This window comes from Pezoporus flaviventris, unplaced genomic scaffold, assembly GCF_033815535.1.
Source record: "Pezoporus flaviventris isolate CSIRO_AGI_PZ_B2104156 unplaced genomic scaffold, CSIRO_AGI_Pfla_v1 ptg000031l, whole genome shotgun sequence".
NCBI lineage: Eukaryota > Metazoa > Chordata > Aves > Psittaciformes > Psittacidae > Pezoporus > Pezoporus flaviventris.
In genome coordinates, this window is record NW_026892579.1 from 58,096,296 (window position 1) to 58,121,364 (window position 25,069).

Consider the following 25,069-nt stretch of genomic DNA (forward strand, 5'->3'; position numbering starts at 1 on the left):
TTTCAACGTTGGGTTTTTTTTCTTCTTCTCCTTATGGTAACACCCACCAGTTTGTCAGAAATGCATCATATACAGCGTAACTTCTGTTAAGGATGATAAATGCAAATTAGTATTTGAGAGGTATCTGGTATTTTGACATCGTAAGGTTCCAGATGCTGTTGCAGACACCGAGGAAACTGTTACATACAGGATTATACTTCAGAGGGGTTATGAGTTTGCTGAAAACCTCACATGGGGGTATCCGAACAATGCAGGAAACCAAGATGGAACAGACTCCCCTGGAGTGTGGAAAAGCGCAGTGGAATCCCCGCTGTTATCACAAGCGGGTGCTAGACCAAACCAGTTCAATATAAAAGTGATTAACTAATTTGACAATGAAAATTAATTAGACAATATTATCTAAGATTTTTTCCCAAGTGTTATCCAGTTATTCAGGCAGTATTATGCCTGCATTTTACGCAAGCAATATTAGGTCTGCATTTAAAGAGATGTCTGAGAACGAAGTGAGTCATCAGGGCTACTAGCACTAGGTCACTGAAGATTTGTTAATGAGAATCAGGTGTAAGTACAGCTAGCAAGCCCTTTTAGAAAGTAAACTGAGAAACCTCTGCTGAAAGGAAAATGTCAAGTGGAACCAGATTTAAAAACAACCAACCCTGCAAAACAAACACAAAAGCATTTGTGACTAATATCCTAGATTCTCAAATGTATTTTACATATCCTTGAGTAGACTGACAGTTTAGTCTTACATATAAGCATTGAAAACTTGCTACTCAGCTTTGCTTTGATTTAGACTGATTTACAACCAGTTGCAATTTCTAATAGTCATGTACTGGCACAGCTCCGAAGATTCTGGTATGCAAATGCTAAAGGGTAAAGTTTAAAGCCAAATAATTACCTTTGAAATGTAACACTAACACTAGCTTAAAAAAGAAAAAAAAGAATAAAAGAAATAGTGATAAAGCATCTGAGATGGTGAGTTAGAAGTTGTAACTGAGATCCTAAACACACATGAAAATCCAAAGCCACTGAGTATGGTATCCTCAATATGTACAGTTAAAATATTTTGCTATCCTCACAGACATAGTTTACATTAGAGATGACCTACAGCACACCTCAGCTGCTTCTGAAATTGGTTTTGGTTGAAGGGAAGAAAACAGGATTCAAAGATCCCTGGGCAGGTGCGAATGAGACTAGCACTGCCTTGATTTTCAGTATCTGTGGTTGTCCTGGGCAGGAGTGGAGACTAGATCAACATGAATGCAGCTATGGGCATAGTTAGACCATTATTCAGATAGGACCCATATGCTGCAGAGTCAGATTACCCTAAAAAGGCAGGCAGTGTAGTTAATATTCCAAATACTAGCACCGCAACACCTCAGTGCCACAAAATAATTTTGAAAATGAGAAATACTGTTTCTTTTAGGAAAACAATTTTTCTATAATTTCTAATTAAATTATTTTTTAACATTGCACATAATGAAAAATAATAATAAAAAAATCATAAAAATATTGCCCATTATAATAAAAATCAGGATGACTTTATTAGAGACAGGAGAATTATAAATTCAATCATAATTATGTATCTTGTACCCAATAGGATCTTTATTCCAAATATTAACAGGACATGCTACTCAAGTTAGAATTACATTTCATAAATCATTTTGGCAGATTGTAATCCTTACCCATTTCTACATATACACAATTCTTAAACTAAGTACTACTATTTTTATATGGACTTTTTGTATTAAATATTGAATTTCTTATGGCCAACTTTATAATCACAACCTTAATTCCAACATAGATTTGGAAAGATGTGGAATTATATTAAAGTTAATTTATTCTAGGACCACCTTTTGTTGTGGTTCTCACATAAGGATAGTTCAGCTTAAAAATCTGTATTTTGAACACTATTTGCATGGATAACAGAAGTATCTTCTTTTGTTGATCATGAAAACAAAAAATGCATTGCAATGACTGGTGTTGGGGGTTGGGTTGGGTTGCTGGGTTGGCTGAACAGAAGCAGTCCTATTTCACCTTCAGATGCAGGTATTACCAAACACAGAGAACTTACTTATAATTTAAGAAATTATTGAATAAGTGAAAATAAGGACAAGCCATTCTGTAGTGTTATTTATAGCAGTTTAAGAGGTATAACTGTAGGAAAGCATATTTGTTGCTTTATTATTGTTTTAGTTCTAGGCTTTTTTAGTTAGTATTTTTATGACACATTAAGCCAACGTAAGGTAAAGTAAGTATAATTTAATTATGCATTTATTATTTATTATATTTTTTAAAAGATGGAGTATTCTAAGTCCTATAAACAACTCCAATTTGGGTATAAACTTAGCCTCCATGCTTTCCTACATTTTGTCACCTGAAAGTATGAAATCTTCCCGCTGGAAACAAAGGGCAGAAAAATCTGAGATGGAATTAATAGTTTACTAATTCAGGTGAAGAGTGAAAAACAGAAGTCGAGACATCAAATGTGTTCTATGCTATTAGTTGATAAAAAAATGAGGTTGGGGTTAAATTTTTTCATGATAAAGATTCTACTAAAATCATTACATTAATCTTCAAGACTACAAAACATTGATAACATCAGAGGGACACAGTATTGTAGGTTTCTTAAATAACCAGACCCAGATTCCATAGATGCCTGAAGAAAATAAACTATTAAAGATCAAAGTTAAGATAGATAGCATATATTCTTATTAAAAGCACACAATTTGTGTTTATTCGTTAAGAATTTGGAAGATAATGCCCATATAATTTGGCTCTCACTGAAATTCCATATTCTGGATCATGCATATGTCAAGATACCTGGTTTAATTCTCAGTGGAGCCCTGTAGAGATACACTGAAAAAGCTATACTCGTATTACTAAGCTGATGAAAAAAGGTACATTTTCATAAGTTTCTTCCACATTAAATTAGAAACTTATTTTTAGCAGTCACTAGTTAGTAACAATAGTGAGAGTCTGGAAATCCAGAAACTAAGTCAGAACACCTCTATACAACTAATGTTATCCAGCCTATTTTAATAAGTAAATACTTTAATAATAACTACCCATGGTTAATCTTGGCTAATGTTTGATTCTGTCCCATTTATGGAATAAGCATGACAAGTTCAAATGGCATGGTTCACAGTGATTAAAATGTGTAAGAAACTGAATTTTAGAAACTCATTCAGTATTTGACAGGCCTGAAAACTTTGATGTTAAATATTATTCTTAAAGTGTTCTTAGTCCTGAGGGTTGTAACTACAGCATTACATGCAATTACTTGCTGTGTTTGCAAGTCCCCAGTGGCAATAATTAGTCTACCTGTTGACATACTGTTTCTCTACTCTATTGTTAATGTAGGCAATTGATTTGCACGTGGCTGTAATTACCATCACTGATGGTGTCGGAGATGAGCTTCCCCACCAGGGTCCTGTCAATCACCACTTTCTCCAGCTGTGGCCCAGAAAGGCTTAAGGACACCAATATACCTGAGTGAAAGAGGAGCTAAATCCAAATAGAAAGAAAACAAGACATCAAGAATCATTAATAAAGTGAAACGTTCCAAGGTACATGTTAGCAGCTGTCCATTACGTAGTAATCTAATTTTCAAAATTACAAAAAAGACTTATCGTTGATATGAAGGTGTCGTATATGGACTTTGAAGGCTTTTTCAATGAAAGACAGAGATGTAATACAACACTGAATTACACAGGTACAAGAATTACAATTGCTGAACACTTGAAGAAAACGCATGCTAAGCTTCCAAATGTATTAAATAAGTTTGTTGAAAATGGAGATCAAAATTCTGTCTTGAATGAGGAAAGGGATGATGCCAATCCATCACCCATGGAGCTGATTTTTTTCCATATGAAGTAACTGCATAGCCTGCATCAAAACCCAAAAAAAGTGTGTCTTTATATTATCATCACAAATTAAAACCATCACCTTTTTGCTATCCTTGTTATTTCTGATCATTCATATATTAACTTAATGGTGCTGTACCACAGTGACAGAAAAAATAAACCCCATAAAATTCCTGCTCCATTGTAAGCTGACTCAACTTTGTGAAGTTACTTCAGTAGCAGGACTAAACAATAAGCTTTATTAGAGAGATAGTGCTTTCTTAATAATGTGGTTCTGTCCTATGAAGACAGGCTGAGAGAGCTGGGGTGTTTCAGCCTGGAGAAGAGAAGGCTCCAGGGAGACCTTAGAGCAGTCTTCCAATACCTAAAGGGGGCCTACAAGAAATCCAGAGAGGGACTTTTTATAAAAGCATCAAGTGACAGGACAAGGGAGAATGGATTTAAACTGAAAGAGGGAAGATTTAGATTAGAAATTGTTCACTATGAGGGTGGTGAGATGCTGGCATAGATTGCCCAGAGAAGCTGTGGCTGCCCCATCCCTGGAATTGTTCCAGAACAGGCTGAATGGGGCTTTGAGCAACCTGGTCTACTGGAAGGTGTCCCTGTCAATGGCAGGGGCCAAACCATTCATGATTCTATGTTTCTAACTGTAGTCAAACCTTGCTGGACTTAAAATTATCAAGTTGGAACTAAATTGTGATTTTATCTAATCTAACTTCAACATAGGTATAAATTGAAGTTTTGAAAGATTGTAATAAAAGCTACATGAGTGTAACTGTGTCTAACATTTTTACTAGGACAAAACCTTAAAGGACATCTGACATGACAGGCAATATTGAAATACTGACTGTATATATTTATCAAACAAATGCATTGTAAGATTTTGGCAGGATGGGAAATTATCATTTGTTCTTAAAAAAATAATTTCCTATCACAAGTATTTTTTGTTTCTATTTCAGACACCACTAGAATTTATTTTCAGACTTCCTTATATCTAACCTAAATCTCCCCTGTTTAAGTTTGAACCCATTATACCTTGTCCTACCGCTAATCATAACTGTCTGAAGAACGCAGTTGAAAAAGTGATCGTTGAAATGCAGAAGCTGACAAAATATAACACAAGCAATGATCAAGCAAAATTCCATAAATACTCTAGAAAGATCAGTTCTAAATTTCTGAATGAATATCATCCCGCCAGATAAAACACCCCAAATCCTTCAGTGTTATACGCGAACAAGAGAGCTGGTGCAGTCAGCAAAAACTCTACAGCTTGTGTCTTCCACACCACCTTTGCTTGCGAATTATGTTCTTCTCTCAGAAGAAGCTACTGCAATGGTAGGTTGTTTCCATGCTTCCTTTTCTTGCAGGGAAAGAATAAACTGGAGTTAATCCGGGAGAAGAACTGAAGTGAATCAGAGTCTGTCTGTAGTCTCTAGGTTTACCTGACATATATACCACACATCCATGTAAGGAATAGAGACAAAACACAGGAAAAAATGTGGTTTGATCTGTAGGTGGTTAATGATCTTTAATGACTGTGTCATGGAGTGAGCCCACATGTTCGTCGTTCTGCTGACATATAATCCATGCCATCCATATATGCTATATGGACATATGTCTGCAAACTCTGGGCTTGAGAGCAACAAATAACATTAGGATTATTTAACTCTTAAATATTTCAATGTGTAAATTCACTTTATGCCTATATGTTCATTTCCTGGTAATGACATAGATCACACCTGTTACAGAGCTAGAATACAAATCTATGGAAACTGCTCCAGTGTCTGATGACGAGACATTTATACAAATATAAAATGCTGTGGTAATGGGCGTGCTTTGTTTTACATCTATGAAACTAGTCATTAAACCAATGGTATGTATTTTCACTATCTCATAGATCTCTCTCTATGCTATCAGTATGGCATGACAGAATAATATAAAGTCAGTAAAATATATATTTTATACATAATATATCATTTCCATGTCTTTTCTTGTTTCTCCCATTGCACTCCCTCCTTCTTTATTTTTACAGTAAAACATTCTTTCCCATTATTCTCCACAATTTTTCCTATAGTAACTTACCATGGTTCGTAATACACCTGTGCTCTACAGGTCTAAGTCCTTCCCTTTAGGAACTGTAGTCTAAATTTAAAATGTAAATCAGAGACTTTACACAGTATATGGCCATGTAAGGTCGGTATTCCTTCCACCTTCCTTTAAAAATCCATTGGATTAGAATAGGGGCTTTTTAAAAACTAATTCTTAAAGTTTACCATGAGGTACAAGCAGGTACTTAAATAAAGCAGGGACATCGTTGAGTCACCATCCCTGGAGGTATTAAAATGACCTGCAGATGTGGCGCTGAGGGACATGGTTTAGTGGTAGACTTGGTAGTGTTAGCTGAATGGCTGGACACAATGATCTTAAGGGTCTTTTCCAACCTAAATGATTCTATAATTCTGTATTATCTGTCATCAAAAATATTCTGTAAAAGAGAAAATACGTGTATGTTCAAATTGAAACGTCAATATTTCAATTCTTTACCATGTAGCCTATGCAAAGACTGTTACATAATAAGATTTAGGTGCTATTATACATACGCTTGCATAGTTAAGCTCATATTTTGGTAGATGGGAGCAGTCCAATCATAAGCATGAATGAATATAAAGCAAATGGGGAAGACTGCAAACTTGGCTTGAACACAAATACACAGTGATCCAACTCCAAAAAGTACTGCTCAAGGGAATTGCTCATCATTGCTAAGGAATAAACACAAATGGAAGAGGCATTATTTACATAAAGCACAAAATCATTCCAACTAACAGATACCATATTAGGGAAAGAAACTTGCAATAATGAAACACTTTACAAATTTTTCAAACTAAAGTACTGCAATGTGAAAAACAGAAAGCAAAAGAGTCATCTCTACAGCTTTAACAGTCTCAAGGTGTTCCTAAACAAATTATGAAAGCATGATTTCAAACCTACTGGAAGAACATGCACAGCCTTTGAACTTGTATTTGAGTAAAGTGTTTGGGCATCTGGTCATTCTACATGCTGGGAAGGAAGGGCCACTTAATTTCTGTGTTATTGAAGAGTTGAATGCGAAGACTTTGATAGAAGGGATTATGTACTTTGTGTGCCAAAAATGGTTATCCAGTGAGCAAGAAACAGGTAAGAGGAACAGCGGATACTCAGAGGAAGACTTAGCCCTTCCCCAATAGCAAAGCGCTCCAATACACATTTGAGTTACCTTTTATTAAGCAAAAGACTTAAGTACAGGCTCATGACCAGTGGACTCCAGTGGAACTTAAGCATGTACTTAAGTGGATTCCTTTATCCTCGGAAGCCTTAGCCCTTCACTCCTCATTCATGCAGCTTAGCTGCTTATCAGCCCTTCTACCTAAAAAGATACCTGCAGAGCAAAGCCAGGATTTGCTTCTATCTGATTAAAATTGGAAGAGAATGAAAATATGCCTGTAAAAAATACTGCTGCAAACTGTTTTCCCTTACAGAGCCTAACCGACAAAGGAATATGCAAAAGGAGAAGAGAATTGTAAAGCATTTCTTGTTCAAGCAGGTTCCCAGGGTTTTTCCCCACCTCTTCATTCCAGACTGCTTTCTTAGCCACCCTACCATAATTACTGTTGCATGCCTTATTACAGATGAAGTTATTGTTGTTACACGTTACTGTTTCACAATAATCGATGCATTTGTACTTCTAGCTCCAAATCTCTAAAACCACACATTAATGGTTCTGATCAAAAGCAACCAAACTAATTTAGTATGAGGGCTGTGCTCCTCTTAGTAACTATGATGGGTACCAGCATCTCATGTATTCTAGCCAGGATGTCTTGATTTTGATATCAGAAGTGTTACTGTGTGTCACCGCAAATCTTGCTAAATCAGCTTGCTGATGGGCATTGTATCCGATACAACAAGTCACGTCAGCAAATATTGCTGTGTATCTCAATGCAGAATCCAGTTCTAAGCATGCCAATGATGGCAACATAAAACCCATTCACATACATATGTAAATTGCAACACAAATAAAATGTAATCAAACTAATTTAGCAAAGAATATATAAATCTTTTTCATTAGCAGGTAACAGATATGATTCACAGCTAGTGCTTGGCACTTATGCAATAAAATAATTCAGTGTTGGCATGTGTTTTAATTCTACATCGTAATGCAAATGTAGAACTACAAAAAGTTGGAAATAAAATCTTTTGGCTAGATCTCATTAATTTTTACTACCTTGTATTGTAAAACCAAACCTGAACCAATGGCATCATTTCATAGTACTGATTTCATGATTTTGTGGCAAAACTTAAAAGCATTCCAAAATATTAGAGAAGGAGACCAAGAAGAAGGGAACCAGCCAGAGCTGAGATTAGTAAACTCAAAAATATTGATAAAAATAATTACTTAGGTTATTACTCCTCAGCAGGGAAAGGCAAGGAGTAAATTGTTTACTTAATTATGAACAATTCAGCGGCATCTTATTGTAAAGACTTCTTGTCTCTTTTTTTGTCATGCTTCTTTTGTGGCCTCTTTATTTTCCTTTGACATCGACCAGTTGAAGATTACAGGATTATTTCAGGAACTCATCACAGGTCATCAAAGCTGGGATTCAGGAGTACCAAACAGAAATGGTGTCGGTTGAGATCCGACTGGAACGAGCAGGAATAGAGTTAAAGAAAAGACCTTGGTCCTTTAGGGCCCAACTAAGCTCTTTTAAATAGGAGAGAAAGCTCCTTGACAAAAATCCCTGTACAGTCTAGGTTATGTTTACATGAACTGCACATCATCTGTTTCAGAAGCTCTAACTACTGCTAGAATGTATACTTAGGACTGCAAAAATAAAGGTCAATAGATTATTTTTTTTTTTGCAATGGGCAAGGAAGTAAACATGAAACTTCTAATGCACTGATTGTATGAAAAAAAAAGTAATAGGAGAAATTCCAATGTGTAAATGAAACATTAAGAAAGGTAGAAAGCTGGGCCAGCATTATAGTTGTTCTAGGTAAATTCATATATAAGAGCCAATTTTGAGAAATACATTCATACAATGGACAAGATAATCTGTATGCAAACTAACTGGGGTTTTAATTGAGGCGTATGTATGAAGTGTAATTGATCATTTGCACGCAAATAGTTAACATGACAGTACACTGATTTTTAGCAGAGGCATGTTTAAATTTATAGCCCCCAATTTTTGCCTGTGGGCTAGTTAGAAGCTGGAAGTGCTGTAGGAAGCAGTGAGGGATTAGGAAAAGTGATGTGTAGGTTCCAGAAGGCACACTAGCAGCAGTCCTATGCTTGTTTTTCACAAAATTTGAGGGAAATCACACTACTTTTTTTATTTTATAGTCTTTTTATCATTGTATCACCTTTCAGATTTTTTTCCATTTGTTCTGTCTTGCTAAAGGTACAACAGCCATTGGGGTTTTGGATAGCACATTGTTATTACAAACAAAAGGAACTCTTCTTGGTTCAGCTAAAGATACAGCAGATTCAAATACATAGAAAAATTATTGGAAAATGTGATGGTTGTTGAGTTTTAAATATTTTAACTTTTATAAATTAATTTTATATTGTATTGGCACTAAAAAACAAAAGAGCTAAAAAAATCCCAAACTACTATAAATTAAATAATACACTCAGATTTTCCCCAATTCACTGAAAATTACAAGTCACGGTAATTCCCTACATGCTCTCCATGCTGTTTGTCTGCCATGTTGATTTCTATTACACCTAAAAGTTAATGCAAATATGGACTCTTCTTTTTCCACTAGCAGCTGCTCTGCTGTCCATCCAAAACAGCATGCGCTATAAGAGCTATGACATAGATCACACCATTATGTGATAAGCACTTACTGCTTAATCAGTCTCTTACTTAGAACTAAAGAATAAATGTACATGCTTTCTACAAGCTTCAGAACATTTTTATCAAAAGGGAGAGTTTAGATATTTCTTCAAAATGCTCAAAGACAGATAAGCAGCAGAAAAAAAAACCCAAAACTGAGAGAAGACAGCTTTTCTGTTCTAGACTTTCCCAAATTATTCATTTTTCTCTGTTTTATTTTCATTTGTTGGAGAGTTTATATTTTCAGGTAGATGGAAAGTGGAATAACACAATTGTTTTGGCAGAACATTCTAACCCCTGCTGGAGACATCAATTATCAGCCATTGTTATATAAAAAAAAAAACATTTTGCTTTATGACTGAGAAACCAAAAGCAGAAGTTAAGGACAGAGAAATGACTAAGATTTTTATCTGTAACTGGCTATGTTAGAAGCTATACTATCAGTTATACTCTGGCTATACAAGCCATCTAAAATGTCCGTAAAAATACTCAATTTATCAAGCTATCCCCTACACGATTCAATCCAATATAGAGCCAGACCTAATACACTAAGATAAAACCATCCCTCTCTTTTCTTTCCCATCTAGTACAAGAAATAAGCAAAAACATATTTATCTTCTTCTTGTTGATGTAAGCTTGAAACTATTCACAGGATGCAAAATGACAAAAAAAAAGGGGGGGGGGGTTAAACAGAATTGATAATGAATAAAAGGTGTTATACTATAAAGGCAGGATGATAAAATTCACTGTTCAATATATGAACTGGTAAAAAATGCATGTGGATGCAGATGGGAGGAGAAGGAAAATGACGGAGAATGCGTGGGAAAGCAAATGAAGAGACAGCGAACTGGGAAGCAGATGAATACACGTGGCTAATTGACTCAGTATTTCTTAACCAAATTCCTTACCTAATCAGAACAATAATAACAGGGGGGAAAAAAAGACACCTAAATTAGCATACAATTAATATTTAAATCAGTTATAGAAGATTAACATTCACAGGTACATACCATGTAACCTGTACATGAATGTACACTTTTACTAGAGATAAGATCTGGTAGGCAAATGCTGCTTAGACAATAATATCTTTATTATTGATACAAAAAGACTATTTACTATTTGGCATGTCAGGTATCTAAAAGTTCTGCTGTTCTTAAAGACATTTCTGTAATTTCAGCTGTATAATGCTTGAATATTTAATATTCATCCTGCTGACACACACTTGTAGCCACTTGAATTAGAAGAAAAAAAAATCTGAAAAAGCATAAAGGTTGTAAGACAAAATTTCTTTTTAGAAGCAGTACTAGTAATATTTACAACTATACCCATGCCAAAGCAGTTTCAAATATGATGCACATTCCTCATTAACAATGTAGAGTGCAGAAACTTATAAAATACGTACGTTACGTACATATAGAATTACATATGTTTTTAGAACAAGCTCATGGTTTAGGAGCTAAAGGATGTGTCATGTTCAGATCTCCCACCTACCCTACTGCTCTGTGTTAATGAGGATGTGAAAAGCCATGAAACTTATATACGGACACTTATATGTTGATCTTACATAGACAGTTACGTGTGTGCCACATGTCACAGTATCTTTTTCTCCATACTTTGTTTAATGATCTAGCTGGCTCACAGTTACAGCTTCCCTCCCATGTTACACAAGCACAGAGTAAAAAGATTTGCAACAATCATGTAAATAATTAAGATAGAAAAATGTAATACAAGACAGATTGCAGACCTGTCTGTACATTTTAACTGCTCCCTTAACCTGTGATTTGGAGGTACAGGATGCTTTCAGTTTCCCCAAATAATGATCATAATCTCACAGAATCAGGGCCCTTTAATTAATATTTCTTGATAAACCCCAGATTTCTGTTTTGTAGCATCTATTTCAGGTTAGAAATTGAAATAACTATAATTTAGGTAATAAGAGCCCACGCATTTAAGAAAACCCATGATTTTCTATGTTAGTTAACATTTTAACATTATTGCATCTATCACTGAATGGCTGCTTGGCTTCACTGACTGAACACTGCAAGAGCTTGTCAAAACATTTTACCTGACAGATATGTTTGTTCTTCCATTTGCTCAGCACACATTGACTGTTTTGCATTAGGTCCTAAAGGACAACAGAAAACAGAGAGTGGAGTTGGCAGTACACACTGTCACTATTAGTTAACATACTTCTGATTTTGGAGTTTATAGGTGAAGCATGTCACACAAAGATGCAGCTGTTTTAGAACAGCCTGCCAGACAAAAGCACATTTATCATCACCGGGAGAGTTGGATCTTTATGAAAATTAAAGCTGTTGAAAGAGGTTTGAAAACCGGATAATATGTTGCTGTACTTGAAACTTTCTGAAACATACCTCTATCTCCTTGAGTGCATCCCGCAGTTTGTCTGTACGCTTGTTTTTCAGTATCCAGGGATAATCTCTAGCTAGAAAATAAAATAAAATAAAATAAAATAAAATAAAATAAAATAAAATATATATAGGTGACTGTGTACATATGTGTATATATGTGCATGTATGTGTACAAATATACATTTCTATAAAATAAAGTTCTTCAAGTTAAGCTTCCTTTTCTGTGGAAACACAAACCTAAGATTTCAAGAAGTTACCTGAAATGTAAAACTTACCTATAATTGGGAAAACATGGCTATGGCTTTTATTGGTTTCTATTGTCAAATGACATCCTTTTGAAAGGCTCTGTTGTAGGGACAGTTAGCATGTTATATCCACATTGACTGTGACTTCACAATGGCATTTGTGTACAAAGCTCTCAGGATGTAGCTTCTTACTCAGCTGCTAAGTTCTTGCAATGAGAAAGCACCCCACATTCAGTATGTTAACTTAGAATCGAAGTTATCAAATCCTAAACAGATCCTACTCTTTTGAATTAGCATTTCATTGCCTAATTTCAAAATGCAGGCACAAACATGTCTTTAAAACATATATGCATGAGTATATGCATATATAGAGGCATTAACGACAGGTAATTGTGAACGCCATAACTTGTATTATGGAGTATAGCTATTTATAGGATTTGTTCTTGAAAATTTGGTCTGAAGAATCTGCCAAGTCAAGCAAACAAGAAACTGCATGACTGCTACAGTCCTTTAACAAATTTATTAATGTTCAGCAAACTATTGTGAAAGTTTTGGCCTAAAACATTAATCCTGAAACCAGGAGGCAAAGCTTCCTCTGGAGCTGCTAGTAATTGGTTTGTTTCATGGCTGAGAATCAGGCTCTAATAACTTGTGAAATTTCATCATTTAAAAGTAAGCAGTTTTCTGTCCATAAGTATACAATAAAAACCATGAGAAAGTAGAGCACATTGTCTTTCTAAAATCTAGCCTATTTAAAGGAAAACTGATGAAAAGTTTTGAGCTCCAAGCTGTCAGTTTGTATGCCAACTTCCAGACTGAGTGACTTAACAGTTGTGTTTAAACCTCTCTGCAAAAAGGAGCTTACAATAGGAGTGCTATAGAGTGAAAAAATGAAGGATTTCATATATCAACAAAAGAGCACACCAACATACAACTTCTCTTTGTATTTTACTGGACTGAAGCCAGCGTCGGTGGAACTGTTATGATAATATTAATTAGGCATGTAAGATCACATTTTCAATGGGTGCCTTCATAAATATTGCAATATTTATCCACATATGCAAAATGGGAAATTGCCTGTACAGATACCAACCTATATACACAAATCAGCAGCTGTAAATAAAGTTACCCAGTTACCCTCTTTAAGAAATGTGCCATACAGTGCTTTGTCCCTAGGCCACCCTGCATTTACAACAACAAGGTGCAGTAGCTCGTGTTCCTTTTGCATGTCACAAGTATGAAAGATAACAATTGGGGCTTCTGTATAACGGGGTTTATCTGGGCCTGCTTCTCTTTTCACACAGGCAACGCCTGTAAGATAATGCTACGCACAGCACAAGGGATGTAAATCCATTATGCTCCTCCCTACTTATAACCCTTTCTCAACTCCCCACCTTTACAGAGCTGTATTGATTCTGACTGACACACAACCCTCCGCAGCGGGTGTAGATTTACCACATGGCTGCGTGCACTTTTATACCCATCCCCACTGGGGCTTCAACCTGCTCCAAACAAACCTTATGGTGTTGCAAATAACTTATCCTTCTGGAACACATTTTGCTTTCAAACACACGCACCATTCCACGTGAATTTTCATTATGTATGATAAGATGAAATGTTACGGCAATACTTCCAGCATACATACTACTTTGTGAAGTCATCTAAAAATCAATTAGTTTTTTTTTGGAGTTGTCATCTAATAACGTTTAAACCTTAATCAACGCTCTGAGCAATAGTAAGCATGCAGGAGTTGCAAAGCTTGAGCTAAAGAAAAGTTGTACTAGTGTAAAAATCTTAAACTGTCACAGTATTGCTGTGTGCGAGCATAAACTGAAATTGCTTTTAACCAGGTAATGCAGGAACAGTGTAAATGTTTCGAAGCTGGAAGCATTCTATGAAGGCAGCTGATTATTAACCTGGAATTTGATTTTGGCCGAAAGGATTTCAGCTATAATTTTCAGGTATGAAGCACTTGGTATTTCAGTTCAAGAGCCGATTGAGAAATGTTTATTGCTCATCTGCTGAGTAAATTTCACAAGGAAAAATCTGGATTATTTTTGTGATTCCTCTTGACAATGGATTTGAGAACCAACACACACAACCATGCTTAGCGACACAGAAAAAAACAGATTGCAAATACACTAGGAAAGAATTACAACTTTTCAACTGTTTTGTGCCATGTAGTTCTGTGACTGCCTGCCTCAGATGGTATGTGTAGAAAGTTACTCTGAAAACAGACTGAGGCGATTTTAATGCTCTTCCAGGGGGGTCACCAATTCAAATTAATGCTTTGGTTTTGCTGTAACAAGAACCTCAGAAAATCTCCTTACATTCCACTTGCTTTTGCTTCTCTTCTAAGTAACCATGCTTCATCTGTGATGCTGAGGGAAAGAAGAGATGAAAAGATGAATGATAATCCTTACAACTGCTGTCAGCAAATATTAATATTAGGGAGAAGATTCACACGGTTTGATAAAACGCAGAAATTCACCAAAACTTAAGAGAGCCCTGCTTTTTTCACCTCGAGAGGCAGATATCTTAAACTTGCAGTGAAAGAAAGGCTTGTACATCACAGCGGGTGCGCCGGCGGCACCGAGCCTGCAGCCTCCGAGCCCCGGCGGCACTGCCTCCTGACCGCGGAACTCGGCTCACGGGCCTGGCCGCCGAGAGGGACCTGTAGCTGGAGCCGAACAGACCTTGTGGCCCATGGGGAAACGTCCAGGATTAACGGGATTAACCAGATGAAGGAAACCGATCGCTCGTCCTGCGCGGCCCCTCCGCTCGCCGGGAAGGGACGTGGGAGCCGGCCTGCAGCCCAGCGCGCTCGTGGCGCCCCCTGCCGGCCGCCCAGCAGCGCCGCGGCGGCCCCGGCCCGCACCGCCCCTCACCATGGTGCCGGTGTAACGGGCTGAAAGGGCTGGATCAGCCATAAAATAGAATATACAGTACAAGAACCTAGAGTTTAGAATCCCACTGAAGTTTCCAATGGCAGAAAGGTTGCTTTTATGTAAATATCCTCTTTTTTTTTTTTTTCACCTATGGAATAAAAGGTTTCTAAATACTCTGCCGTAACTTAGGAGAGAAAATGTTTCCTTACAGTGCCAAAATACAGAGATATATACCTAAATATATCGAGATTTATCGATATATATACCAAAATACATCAACATACATCTATATATATATCGAAATACACCAATATCTATCAAAGTACATATATATGTATATAGTTATTTTTATATATATATAAATATATTAACAAGAAATTTGAAGTTGCACTTTTCAGAGCAAGCAGTCAGTAACAAAGATTGAACATTTGGAAGTTTTGTTTAGTTTTAGTTATGGCTATTTATATTTTACCTGCTTCTTTCTTGTCGTAGTACTGGTGAATCCCAATATCTTCATCTATAGAATTGAATGTAAATGTATTTAATTATGGATGTGACACTAGAAACAAAACACAACTTAAAATGCAAAGTTCAGCATCTCAATTTCATCCAGCTGGAGAAGAGTGTTAGGTGTTAACATAGCAACAGCGTAAAAACTACAGCACATAGTCTGAATACCAGGAGGACTTCCAAGAACCAGCAAGCAAGGGCTGAAGGAGAATGTGACAGGTCCTTATATTTGTTTGGAGCTGTCATTTCCTCCACATACACTTTGATTCACTTACAGCTGCCAACATGCAGAAGTATTTTTATCACCTTCCTAATGAGCATCTTTTATGATTGTTCACAAAGAAAGGTAAGGATCATGGTGAAAAGTGTACCTTAGAATAATTTGAAACGTTTTCTGGTGACTGACACAGGTGAGCTAAAGACAATAGGATTTTCTTAAGATTCATGAACTCATAAAGCTGCCCTTTCAAAGGATCCAATATTCTTAATCTATAGGTATTATTCTCTACCTGGCTCCCATGGCAAAGAAATTTGGATGTTTCAGCTACCTTGCTGCAAGCCACACCAGCCAGTTCCTGACTGGTAAATACTTAGGTGTGCCATGGCAAGCTTCACCAAGTAGATCTAAGTATGGCTTTATGTTGCATTGTTTTAAAATAATGGGATGGACACTGCGTCTGTCTTCTTTTAAACTCAGACAGTGATATACCATGAGACATTCCGTACATGGAGGAATGAAGGAAGGCATTGCAATGGCAGACAGCAGTACTGCCTTCTGCCTCAGGATGTTAGAATGAGGTACAGAGAGGAAGCAAGAAAGTAAGAGGTGGAAAACAGGCACAGCAGGCCACAGTGTGCCTTTAATTACAATAAATCATAACTATGTATTTGTTTAAGCCATCAGACTTTTCAATAAAACAGTTTTTGCCCTTTTTTTTGTATTGTAACAGAACAATTGTGACACAAATTTGGGATGCCAAGACTTACTGAGTCACTATTTGAATAATAACATTCAACTAAACATTTATTCATATTCAACTGAATTGTCAATAATAATAAAATAATATTTCAAGAAAAATATTATACCCTATAATTGGTATGAAGTGTCATAAATAATAGTTTGATATGGTACACTTACAAACTAGTGGGGTGGTTTTTTAGTATTGTATTTTAGCAATAGCAAGGCAAGATGAATAAAGGTGATTTCTACATAATAGTAATTAGTCATGTGTCTCCTGGAACAATCAATTAATACAATAAATATACCTTGTAAGTATAGAATTTCAAGTAATCATACAAAATACCCAGAACATGCAGTAATTTTTTATGCTCACACTAAGTATAAATCACAATGCTTCTGCAAATCACATGACTATAGATCTTCATTCACCTAAACCAGTCATTAAACTGAAGCTTACAGTCAAGTACGGCATAGCTTCCGAAAAAGGAAAATGCATCCAATTAAATACAATCTTAACATTTTTCACTTCAAAGGATGCTCCAGGTCTATGATAAGTGAAGAAGGTGATCAAGTTCAAATACCATTTTGCTGTCTAATTTTCTTTCTTTCTCCTAAGTAAAAAAGCACTTGATTTGGACATTCAGAATTTTATATCAATTTAACATTCCTTAACAAGCTTTGCTGTTTCGTTTTGGTAACAGGTAGCAGCTCACCTTTAATATGTAAGTTAGTCTTCAAAGACCACAGAAACATCTCAGTCAAGCAGAAAGACATCTGGTGGCAGATGGAGCCTTAGCACTATCAAAAGAAGGAAAGAAATTGCATAAGCAAATTAATTAGAATTAATCATAGAATCATAGAATAGTTAGGGTTGGAAAGGACCTGAAGATCATCCAGCTCCAACCCCCCTGCCATGGGCAGGGACACCTCACACTAAACCATGCCACCCAAGGCCTCGTCCAACCTGGCCTTGAACACTGCCAAGGGTGGAGCATTCACAACATCCCTGGGCAATCCATTCCAGCGCCTCACCACCCCAACAGGAAAGAATTTCCTCCTTATATCCAACCTGAACTTCCCCTGTTTAAGTTTTAACCCGTTACCCCTTGTTCCATCACTACAGTCCCTAATGAAGAGTCCCTCCCCAGCATCCTTATAGTCCCCCTTCAGATACTGGAAGGCTGCTATGAGGTCTCCATGCAGCCTTCTCTTCTCCAGGCTGAACAGCCCCAACTTCCTCAGCCTGTCTTCATATGGGAGGTGCTCCAGTCCCCTGATCATCCTCGTGGCCTCCTCTGGACTTGTTGCAACAGTTCCATGTCCTTTTTATGTTGAGGACACCAGAACTGCACACAATACTCCAGGTGAGGCCTCACAAGAGCAGAGTAGAGGGGCAGGATCACTTCCTTCTACCTGCTGGTCACACTCCTTTTGATGCAGCCCAGGATACGGTTGGCTTTCTGGGCTGCAAGCGCACACTGAAGCTGGCTCATGTTCATTTTCTCATCGATCAACACCCCAAGTCCTCCTCTTATATCTCTTCTTTGCCCAACCTGTAGCTGTGCCTAGGATTGCTCCGACCCAGGTGTAGGACCTTGCACTTGTCATGGTTAAACTTCACAAGGTTGGCATCAGCCCACCTCACAAGCGTGTCGAGGTCCCTCTGGATGGCATTCCTTCCCTCCAGCATATCAATTAAACCACACAGCTTGGTGTCATCAGCAAACTTGCTGAGGGCGCACTCAATCCCACTGTCCATGTCAGCGACGAAGATGTTGAACAAGATTGTTCCCAACACCAATCCCTGAGGGACACCCTTTATCGCCAATGAAACTGCAAGTACTTTGGAAACAAAATACTAGAAGAACCTAGCACTGATGATATTTGGTTATATGTAAGTTGTAGGTTTTGACTGCTATAAAATGAATAATGCATGGGAAAAATTAGGGTATGAAATGTAGATATGTCTATGTACATCATACAGAGAGACAAGTCAACATTAGTTTAAATTTACAGCTGCTCTCACTAAAGTAAATAACTTTATGCTTGATACTTGTTATACACACATGATATCTTTTTACTGTATGGCTATTACCTTGGCATATGCTAAAGTCAAGCCACTGCTTAAAGATCTGGCTTAGACAGGAAAGTTTGACTTTCAATCCAAATTTTTTAAACACTGTACATTGGGAAGGGTCAATATAGTGAAGAAACAGTTTTGAACATGATGTCTATCCTTACTGCCATGGTTTAGTGGTGGACTTGGCAGTGGTGGGGTAACACTTGGACTTGACAATCTGAAGGTCTTTTCCAACCTAGTTGATTCTATGATTCTATTATCCTATATTTGTGGACATCAGTTATACTGCTAAATATAAGAAGTGATGTCTTTCTAAATAAAAAAGAGCATTTACGTTAAATCAATTAAAACTGACAAAACAACAGCTGTGAAGCACATAAAATATACAAATTCCAATATTAGGTACATTGACCGCAGTTATAAACTGTTTGCTGAGGTTTTCTGAACAATCCACCTAGATATTCCAAATAGAGGATGTGTTGTCCTTCAGAGGAGCATTGGGATCTTCTGAGACCCAGTAACCAGGACGTCCTTGAGTAATATCCTGAAGTGCTGTAGTCGTAAATGTGCCATCAGACCAATTACTTACACTTCTTCCTAGAATCCACTGAAAGCTGGACTCAGAAGGGGAGTTTACACAGATACAGCACACTCAAGAACCACTGTCGGTATAGAACTGTATTTAAAGTTTTTTCTTTTTTGAAGTGGACTCTTCATTTCCTTTCCATTAGTGCCACATAGATAATGAATCCATGACAAGCTCATTGCAGAACTCCAACCACATTGAGTATCAGGCATTTACCTCAAGAGGGTTTTGATGAGAAATACGCGCAAGAACCTTAGGTAGCATCAAGGAAGTGATCATAGTTCCAGCAGAGCTGAGACCTTGAGGTATTACTACTCAAGCTAATATGCATGTTTTGATGCACTGCCTAATCCACTGAAATAGCACCAAGTGGAAACAGCATTTTCTTTACACTGATTCCCAAAAGTACAAAAAGTCTAAATCCTATGGTTTTATCAAAAAGAGGAAAAAATAAAAGCTCATAACACAGTCTAGTAAATGGAATATACTTTCATCTTGGGTGAGAATGAGTTTGGGAAAAGAATGCGAAGACATTTGTAGCGTGGTCGTCTGTTGAACATGGGAACCATTTCTGGTGTAAATATGGATGAGGGCAGCCCCTCGTTTTTCATTTGTATTACAGTAACAGGAGATTGTACGTTATAATTTTCTTACTTGTTTTCTCTGTTTTTACTTTCTTACTTTAGCAAGTGAAACAAAAACTTGCATTCCCCAGTGCCAATAGATCCTAGAAAAGAATCTCTCACTGATACAAAGTTAACAAATACAGTGAACATTTCAAAATCTTAACATGGTTTGATTGAAACAAAACCCTCAAGCCCTTGACTGGCAGATGATCAGTTCACTGGCGAGAAGGCACATCTGCCCGGAGGACAAGGTGTGGTGGTGCCCACCAAAACTGCTCTACCACTCCCCTTCTCGGCGGGACAAGGGAGAGAAAATACAGTGTAAGGCTCACGGGTTGAGATTAAGGACAGGGAGAGATCATTCAGAAATTATCACCACAGGCAGAATAGACTCGTGTTGGGGAAATCAGCTTAATTTATTACCAATCACAACACAGTAGTATAATGAGAAATAAAACCAAATCTTACGAACAAGTTCCCCCCCCTCCTCCTTTCTTCCTGGGTTTAACTTCATTCCCAATTCTCTGCCTTCTCCACCCTCAATGCAGAGGGACAGGGAATGGGAGTTGTGGCAAATTCATCACACACTGTTTCTGCTGCCCCTTCCTCCTCAGGGGGAGGACTTCTCGCTCTTCCCCTGCTCCACTATGAGGTCCCTCCCATGGGAGACAGTCCTCCATGAACCAAAACATGGTCCATTCTAATCTGATCTATGCTCTAATCTGAAATATGCTCTGATTAGTTATAGTCTACTACAGGAAAGAAAAGGAAAAAGAAAAAAAAACATGAGAGAATTTGCTCCTGTAACAAAATATGGCACTGTAAAGTCTGAATATTTTGCTCAGAGGAATTCTTTTCTTTCCTTTTGAAGAAATACTTGCCAACTTTCAGAGTTATGTAACTACACCTCACCATTTATCACAGGATTATATTCCAGCACAACGGGGATGAGGATGATGAGAACAAAGACATCCTTCTCTGTTGGAAGCAACCCCAACCATTCCACGATTTGTGATCTGGAAAGCACCTCTCAGAATTGACACTGTTCCTTTAACTACATGAGCTACGCCCTGCTATCGCAAAGAGGTAGGTGTGAATAAATATAAAAATTCCTCCCACTAAGCTTTAAGGACTCCATCCCTCCCTTCTTGAAATTGATTAGAATTTGGGGAAAATGGCATAAAATCATAGAATCATAGAATAGTTAGGGTTGGAAAGAACCTGAAGATCATCCAGCTCCAACTCCCCTGCCATGGGCAGGGACACCTAACACTAAATCATATCACCCAAGGCTTCATCCAACCTGGCCTTGAACACTGCCAGGGATGGAGCATTCACAACTTCCCTGAGCAACCCATTCCAGTGCTTCACCACCCTTACAGTAAAGAACTTTTTCCTTACATCCAACTTAAACTTCCCCTGTTTAAGTTTTAACCCGTTACCCCTTGTCCTATCGCTACAGTCCCTAATGAAGAGTCCCTCCTCAGCATCCTTATAGGCCCCCTTCAGATACTGGAAGGCTGCTATGAGGTCTCCACGCAGCCTTCTCTTCTCCAGGCTGAACAGCCCCAACTTTCTCAGCCTATCTTCATGCAGGAGGTGCTCCAGTCCCCTGATCATCCTCGTGGCCTCCTCTGGACTTGTTGCAACAGTTCCATGTCCTTTTTATGTTGAGGACACCAGAACTGCACACAATACTCCAAGTGAGGTCTCATGAGAGCAGAGTAGAGGGGCAGGATGACCTCCTTAAAATAACTCTACGGTTAAGGCAAAACTGGAATTCAATTTAATAGCTGGTTCTTTTTCTACTCATGCAACACTGACTGTCTGCTTTCATAATGTCTCCACAAACAACAGGCAGAGATATTTTGGTGGTTGTAAAAGCAATCTTCAAATGGAGATGTTCTGCAGTGGTTACTGTGCTCTAGTACCCATGTTAGGAGTGCTTTGTTTAAAAAAAAATCCCCAATTCAGTAAATCTTTGTTTAGCCACTGATACAGAAAATAACTGTCTGGCCACTTCATAACATCAACAAATGCTGAAACTGACATCGAGGGTCCACTCCAACACCTTCCATATAGCTGCTGTTGTGCCAAATCATTAGGAAATATGCACTGCATGAGTGGTTCACTGATACTGTGCTTATTTCACCTGTTTCCATACAGTACCTGGGAGAGTGGGGTGCTTGTGAAAGGCAATGCCCAGCTCCCAAGGCAAGTGCATCCAAAGAACATGAACCTCTGAAAACATGTTAGGAGTGAACTAGAGCTATGGAACAGGAAATGCTGACTACAACAGACCATCTGAGCTCTGTAATTTACATGCTAGAGGCATGGCTTGGTGTCACAATATCCCAAGTGCTGTTCCAAGAGTAGATCCTTTAAGTGCCAGGCTATATGACAGTATTTGATGGCCACCTACCCATATCACTGAAGGTGGGCCCATGTGCTCCCAGAAATCCAGCATTCCTAGTGAAAAGAGTAATAAACAAGTGGGATTCCCTCCAAAATATCACTGTAGTCTGAGACACACTTCTATGGGTAGAAACAAGGTAAAATACAAAGCCAGTCAGAAAGCAGGTATTTCTATGCCACAGCAAAGTTAGAAAGCTACTGCAATTACATATGTACACATGCTAGATGAGGTGCTTCAGATGTGGGTTTGGGCAGATGCTCTAGGACTAAATGCCTAAATAAAAGGAAATGCTGCAGAATCTAATTTCACTACTTGCTCTTGGTGTCAGACTTTCTTACCAAAAAATACTGTACCAGGAATTATTTTACAAAAATCAGCACAGGCCATCCTTTCATTTCCTCCGACTCCACATTTTTTCAGTGAAATGGAAAATGCAATAGACACAATGGACTCTACTTCAGAAAAATACATATTTTTTTCATTTGACTTTGGATTAATTACACAATAGCTCTGCTAGCTAAAGGCTCCGTAACAGATTACTCACAATCCTAGTTCTGCCTCCCTTCCTCCAATGTTAACTTACTATCTCTGGCATTGCTACCGCTCATTCCGAATGTCTGATTTCTAACTCAGACACCAAACATTCAAAAAACAAGGTAAGTTATCAATTCATCCTAGAACTTAGATTCTATGTTTCCACGATATCATATTTGCAGCAGAAATCATTGTCTGGTTTTTTCTCCTCTTCATGACCAATTTCTCCTTCACCAAGGAGAGAAACTCCCTGCAGCACAGATAAGACTCACAACATAGTATTTGACACTGCAAGATAAAGTTTAGATCGAACTATGTGCATTAGATCAGTAGCTACCTGTATGCTTTAAGTTGATCCAACAATTTCTTTGTGTAGAGCATGTAAAATAAAATTTTAAATAAACTATCTTTGACATTTTTAGCCACATCAACTTAAAATGTAATTATTCATTTAAAAATAGACTGGCAAATCTTTTTCTCAGTCATGTTCCCATAGATAATGGTTGCAAAATATTCCCTCAATCTTACAAGATAGGCGTCCACTTTATACACTTGAATGAAGCCATAGCCTGTTTAATATATAATAAACATAAACAGAAATAAAGTAAGTAAAATAATGAGAATTTATAAAACTTCATTTTGTATTCTGGCTTTAAGCAGAAACAATCCAGATTCTTCCTTCACACTGACTGTTTATTCCACCAAAAGTCACCAGCAAAGAAATCAAACTGCTAAATTTATACACATGTATTAATAGTTTTAATTTGGTTTCTTAAGAAAATTATGCTCTTGTCTGTGTGTCAGTCTAACCTTTTTTTCATTTTTAATCCATTGATAAAGCTAAATCTAATCTTCTGGCTTGTTTTCTCAGAAAAGAAATTCTCCAAAATAGGTAATTCCTGCAAATGCTATGCAAATCTGCAGGCGAGCACTAGGAAAGATTGTCTTAGTACCAAAACCGAGGGACATGTAGGGATAACTCAGGCCTTAATCACATGTCTTGGTGAAACCTGTAGATCTAGCCCAGTCAGAGCTCGTTGTTTCTTGCCAAGCTGGAAGATCTAACAAAGCCTGTGGAAGACAGTGGTGGCATGGTGGCCATGAGTGCTGCAAACATGGGGAGGAAGTAGAGAAGAGAGGGGAAAGGAAAGGTGGCAGGCGGTAGGTAAATGTTTCGGGATTGTGAAGAGCACATATTGTATGTGCTACACCGCTATTGCACAAAAGATAAGCACAAAGCTCATGTCAGCCAGGCAGGTGGAGATCATTAGGAATTCTTTAGGGCTGTTGCTTGGTGAACTGTCAAATGTACTTGTTTCTCAGTAATGGATACAAGAGAGTAACCAGGCTACTTCTCATCTGTGACACTGGCCCAAACGCATGTGTGAACAATTTCTTGCTCCTGTGCAGAAACCTAGTGACTATAGAAGTCTGATCAAGTTTCAAGGCCTTAGCTCAAGGGGTTCATTGGTTAAGATCAGCTCTGAATTTTGAGCCACAGCACTTAAATTTCACAAATGTTTGGATTTAAGACATGGTAGAAATCGGACAGAATGGCCTAGTTTTAATTTGGTTGAAAGTTAAATGGATGCAAAGATGGAATTCTGATCCATCCTCCCACTGTGCAATCCTTTCTTTGGATTACACAGGTTGGCAATTCTATCACCTATGCAGAAAATAAGCTATTTGCACTTCATTCTTAAATGTTTCATTGTTTCATTCCCTTAATTGTGGAAATTTAACTTAATTTTCTGATAAGTAGAGGTTCTAGTCTTCATCCTTCACTACTTACTGGCAAATCTGAGATATGTGTATTGTAAATAGCAGCTCTGCAGTGCATAATAAACAGCAGTCAGGGTCAGAGTCCCATTTACAGTCAGATTGTGGTTAACCACAACACTGAGCGCTGTTCTATCATTCAAAATTAGATAAAAAATGCTGTGGCTACATAAAGCAAAAGACTGACCTGATAAAATTTGGATCAAATGGGTTACCAGTTCTTTTGTAACAGCAACTGTAAGACGGCTTTTGGCAGTCCCCATTCTTTCTGCTCCACTTGGCATCCATAACTAAACCTCTTGCTGCTGGTCCACTGGTATCTCACCAACACCCCTC

At 37.7% G+C, this 25,069-nt stretch overlaps 1 protein-coding gene across 7 annotated transcripts in view; it reads right to left on the minus strand.

The window, feature by feature from the left end:
- The window catches only part of WDPCP (WD repeat containing planar cell polarity effector), a 159,059-nt gene that overhangs the window by 89,130 nt on the left and 44,860 nt on the right, over positions 1-25,069 (minus strand). For 5 of the 7 annotated variants that reach the window (XR_009744673.1, XR_009744675.1, XR_009744674.1 and 2 more), the window contains exons 3-8: positions 17,426-17,510; positions 15,714-15,758; positions 14,684-14,734; positions 12,112-12,182; positions 11,802-11,861; positions 3,393-3,507 (exon numbers count right to left, since the gene is read on the minus strand). Coding sequence is in view for 2 of the 7 variants with exons in the window: in XM_061461450.1 (XP_061317434.1) it covers positions 3,393-3,507; positions 11,802-11,861; positions 12,112-12,182; positions 14,684-14,734; positions 15,714-15,758; positions 17,426-17,486 (403 nt within the window). In the remaining 5 variants the exon portion in view is untranslated. Of the gene's footprint in view, positions 1-3,392; positions 3,508-11,801; positions 11,862-12,111; positions 12,183-12,383; positions 12,737-14,683; positions 14,735-15,713; positions 15,759-17,425; positions 17,511-25,069 lie in introns of those variants that run through there. The other 2 variants (XR_009744677.1, XR_009744676.1) reach the window with 2 other exon arrangements.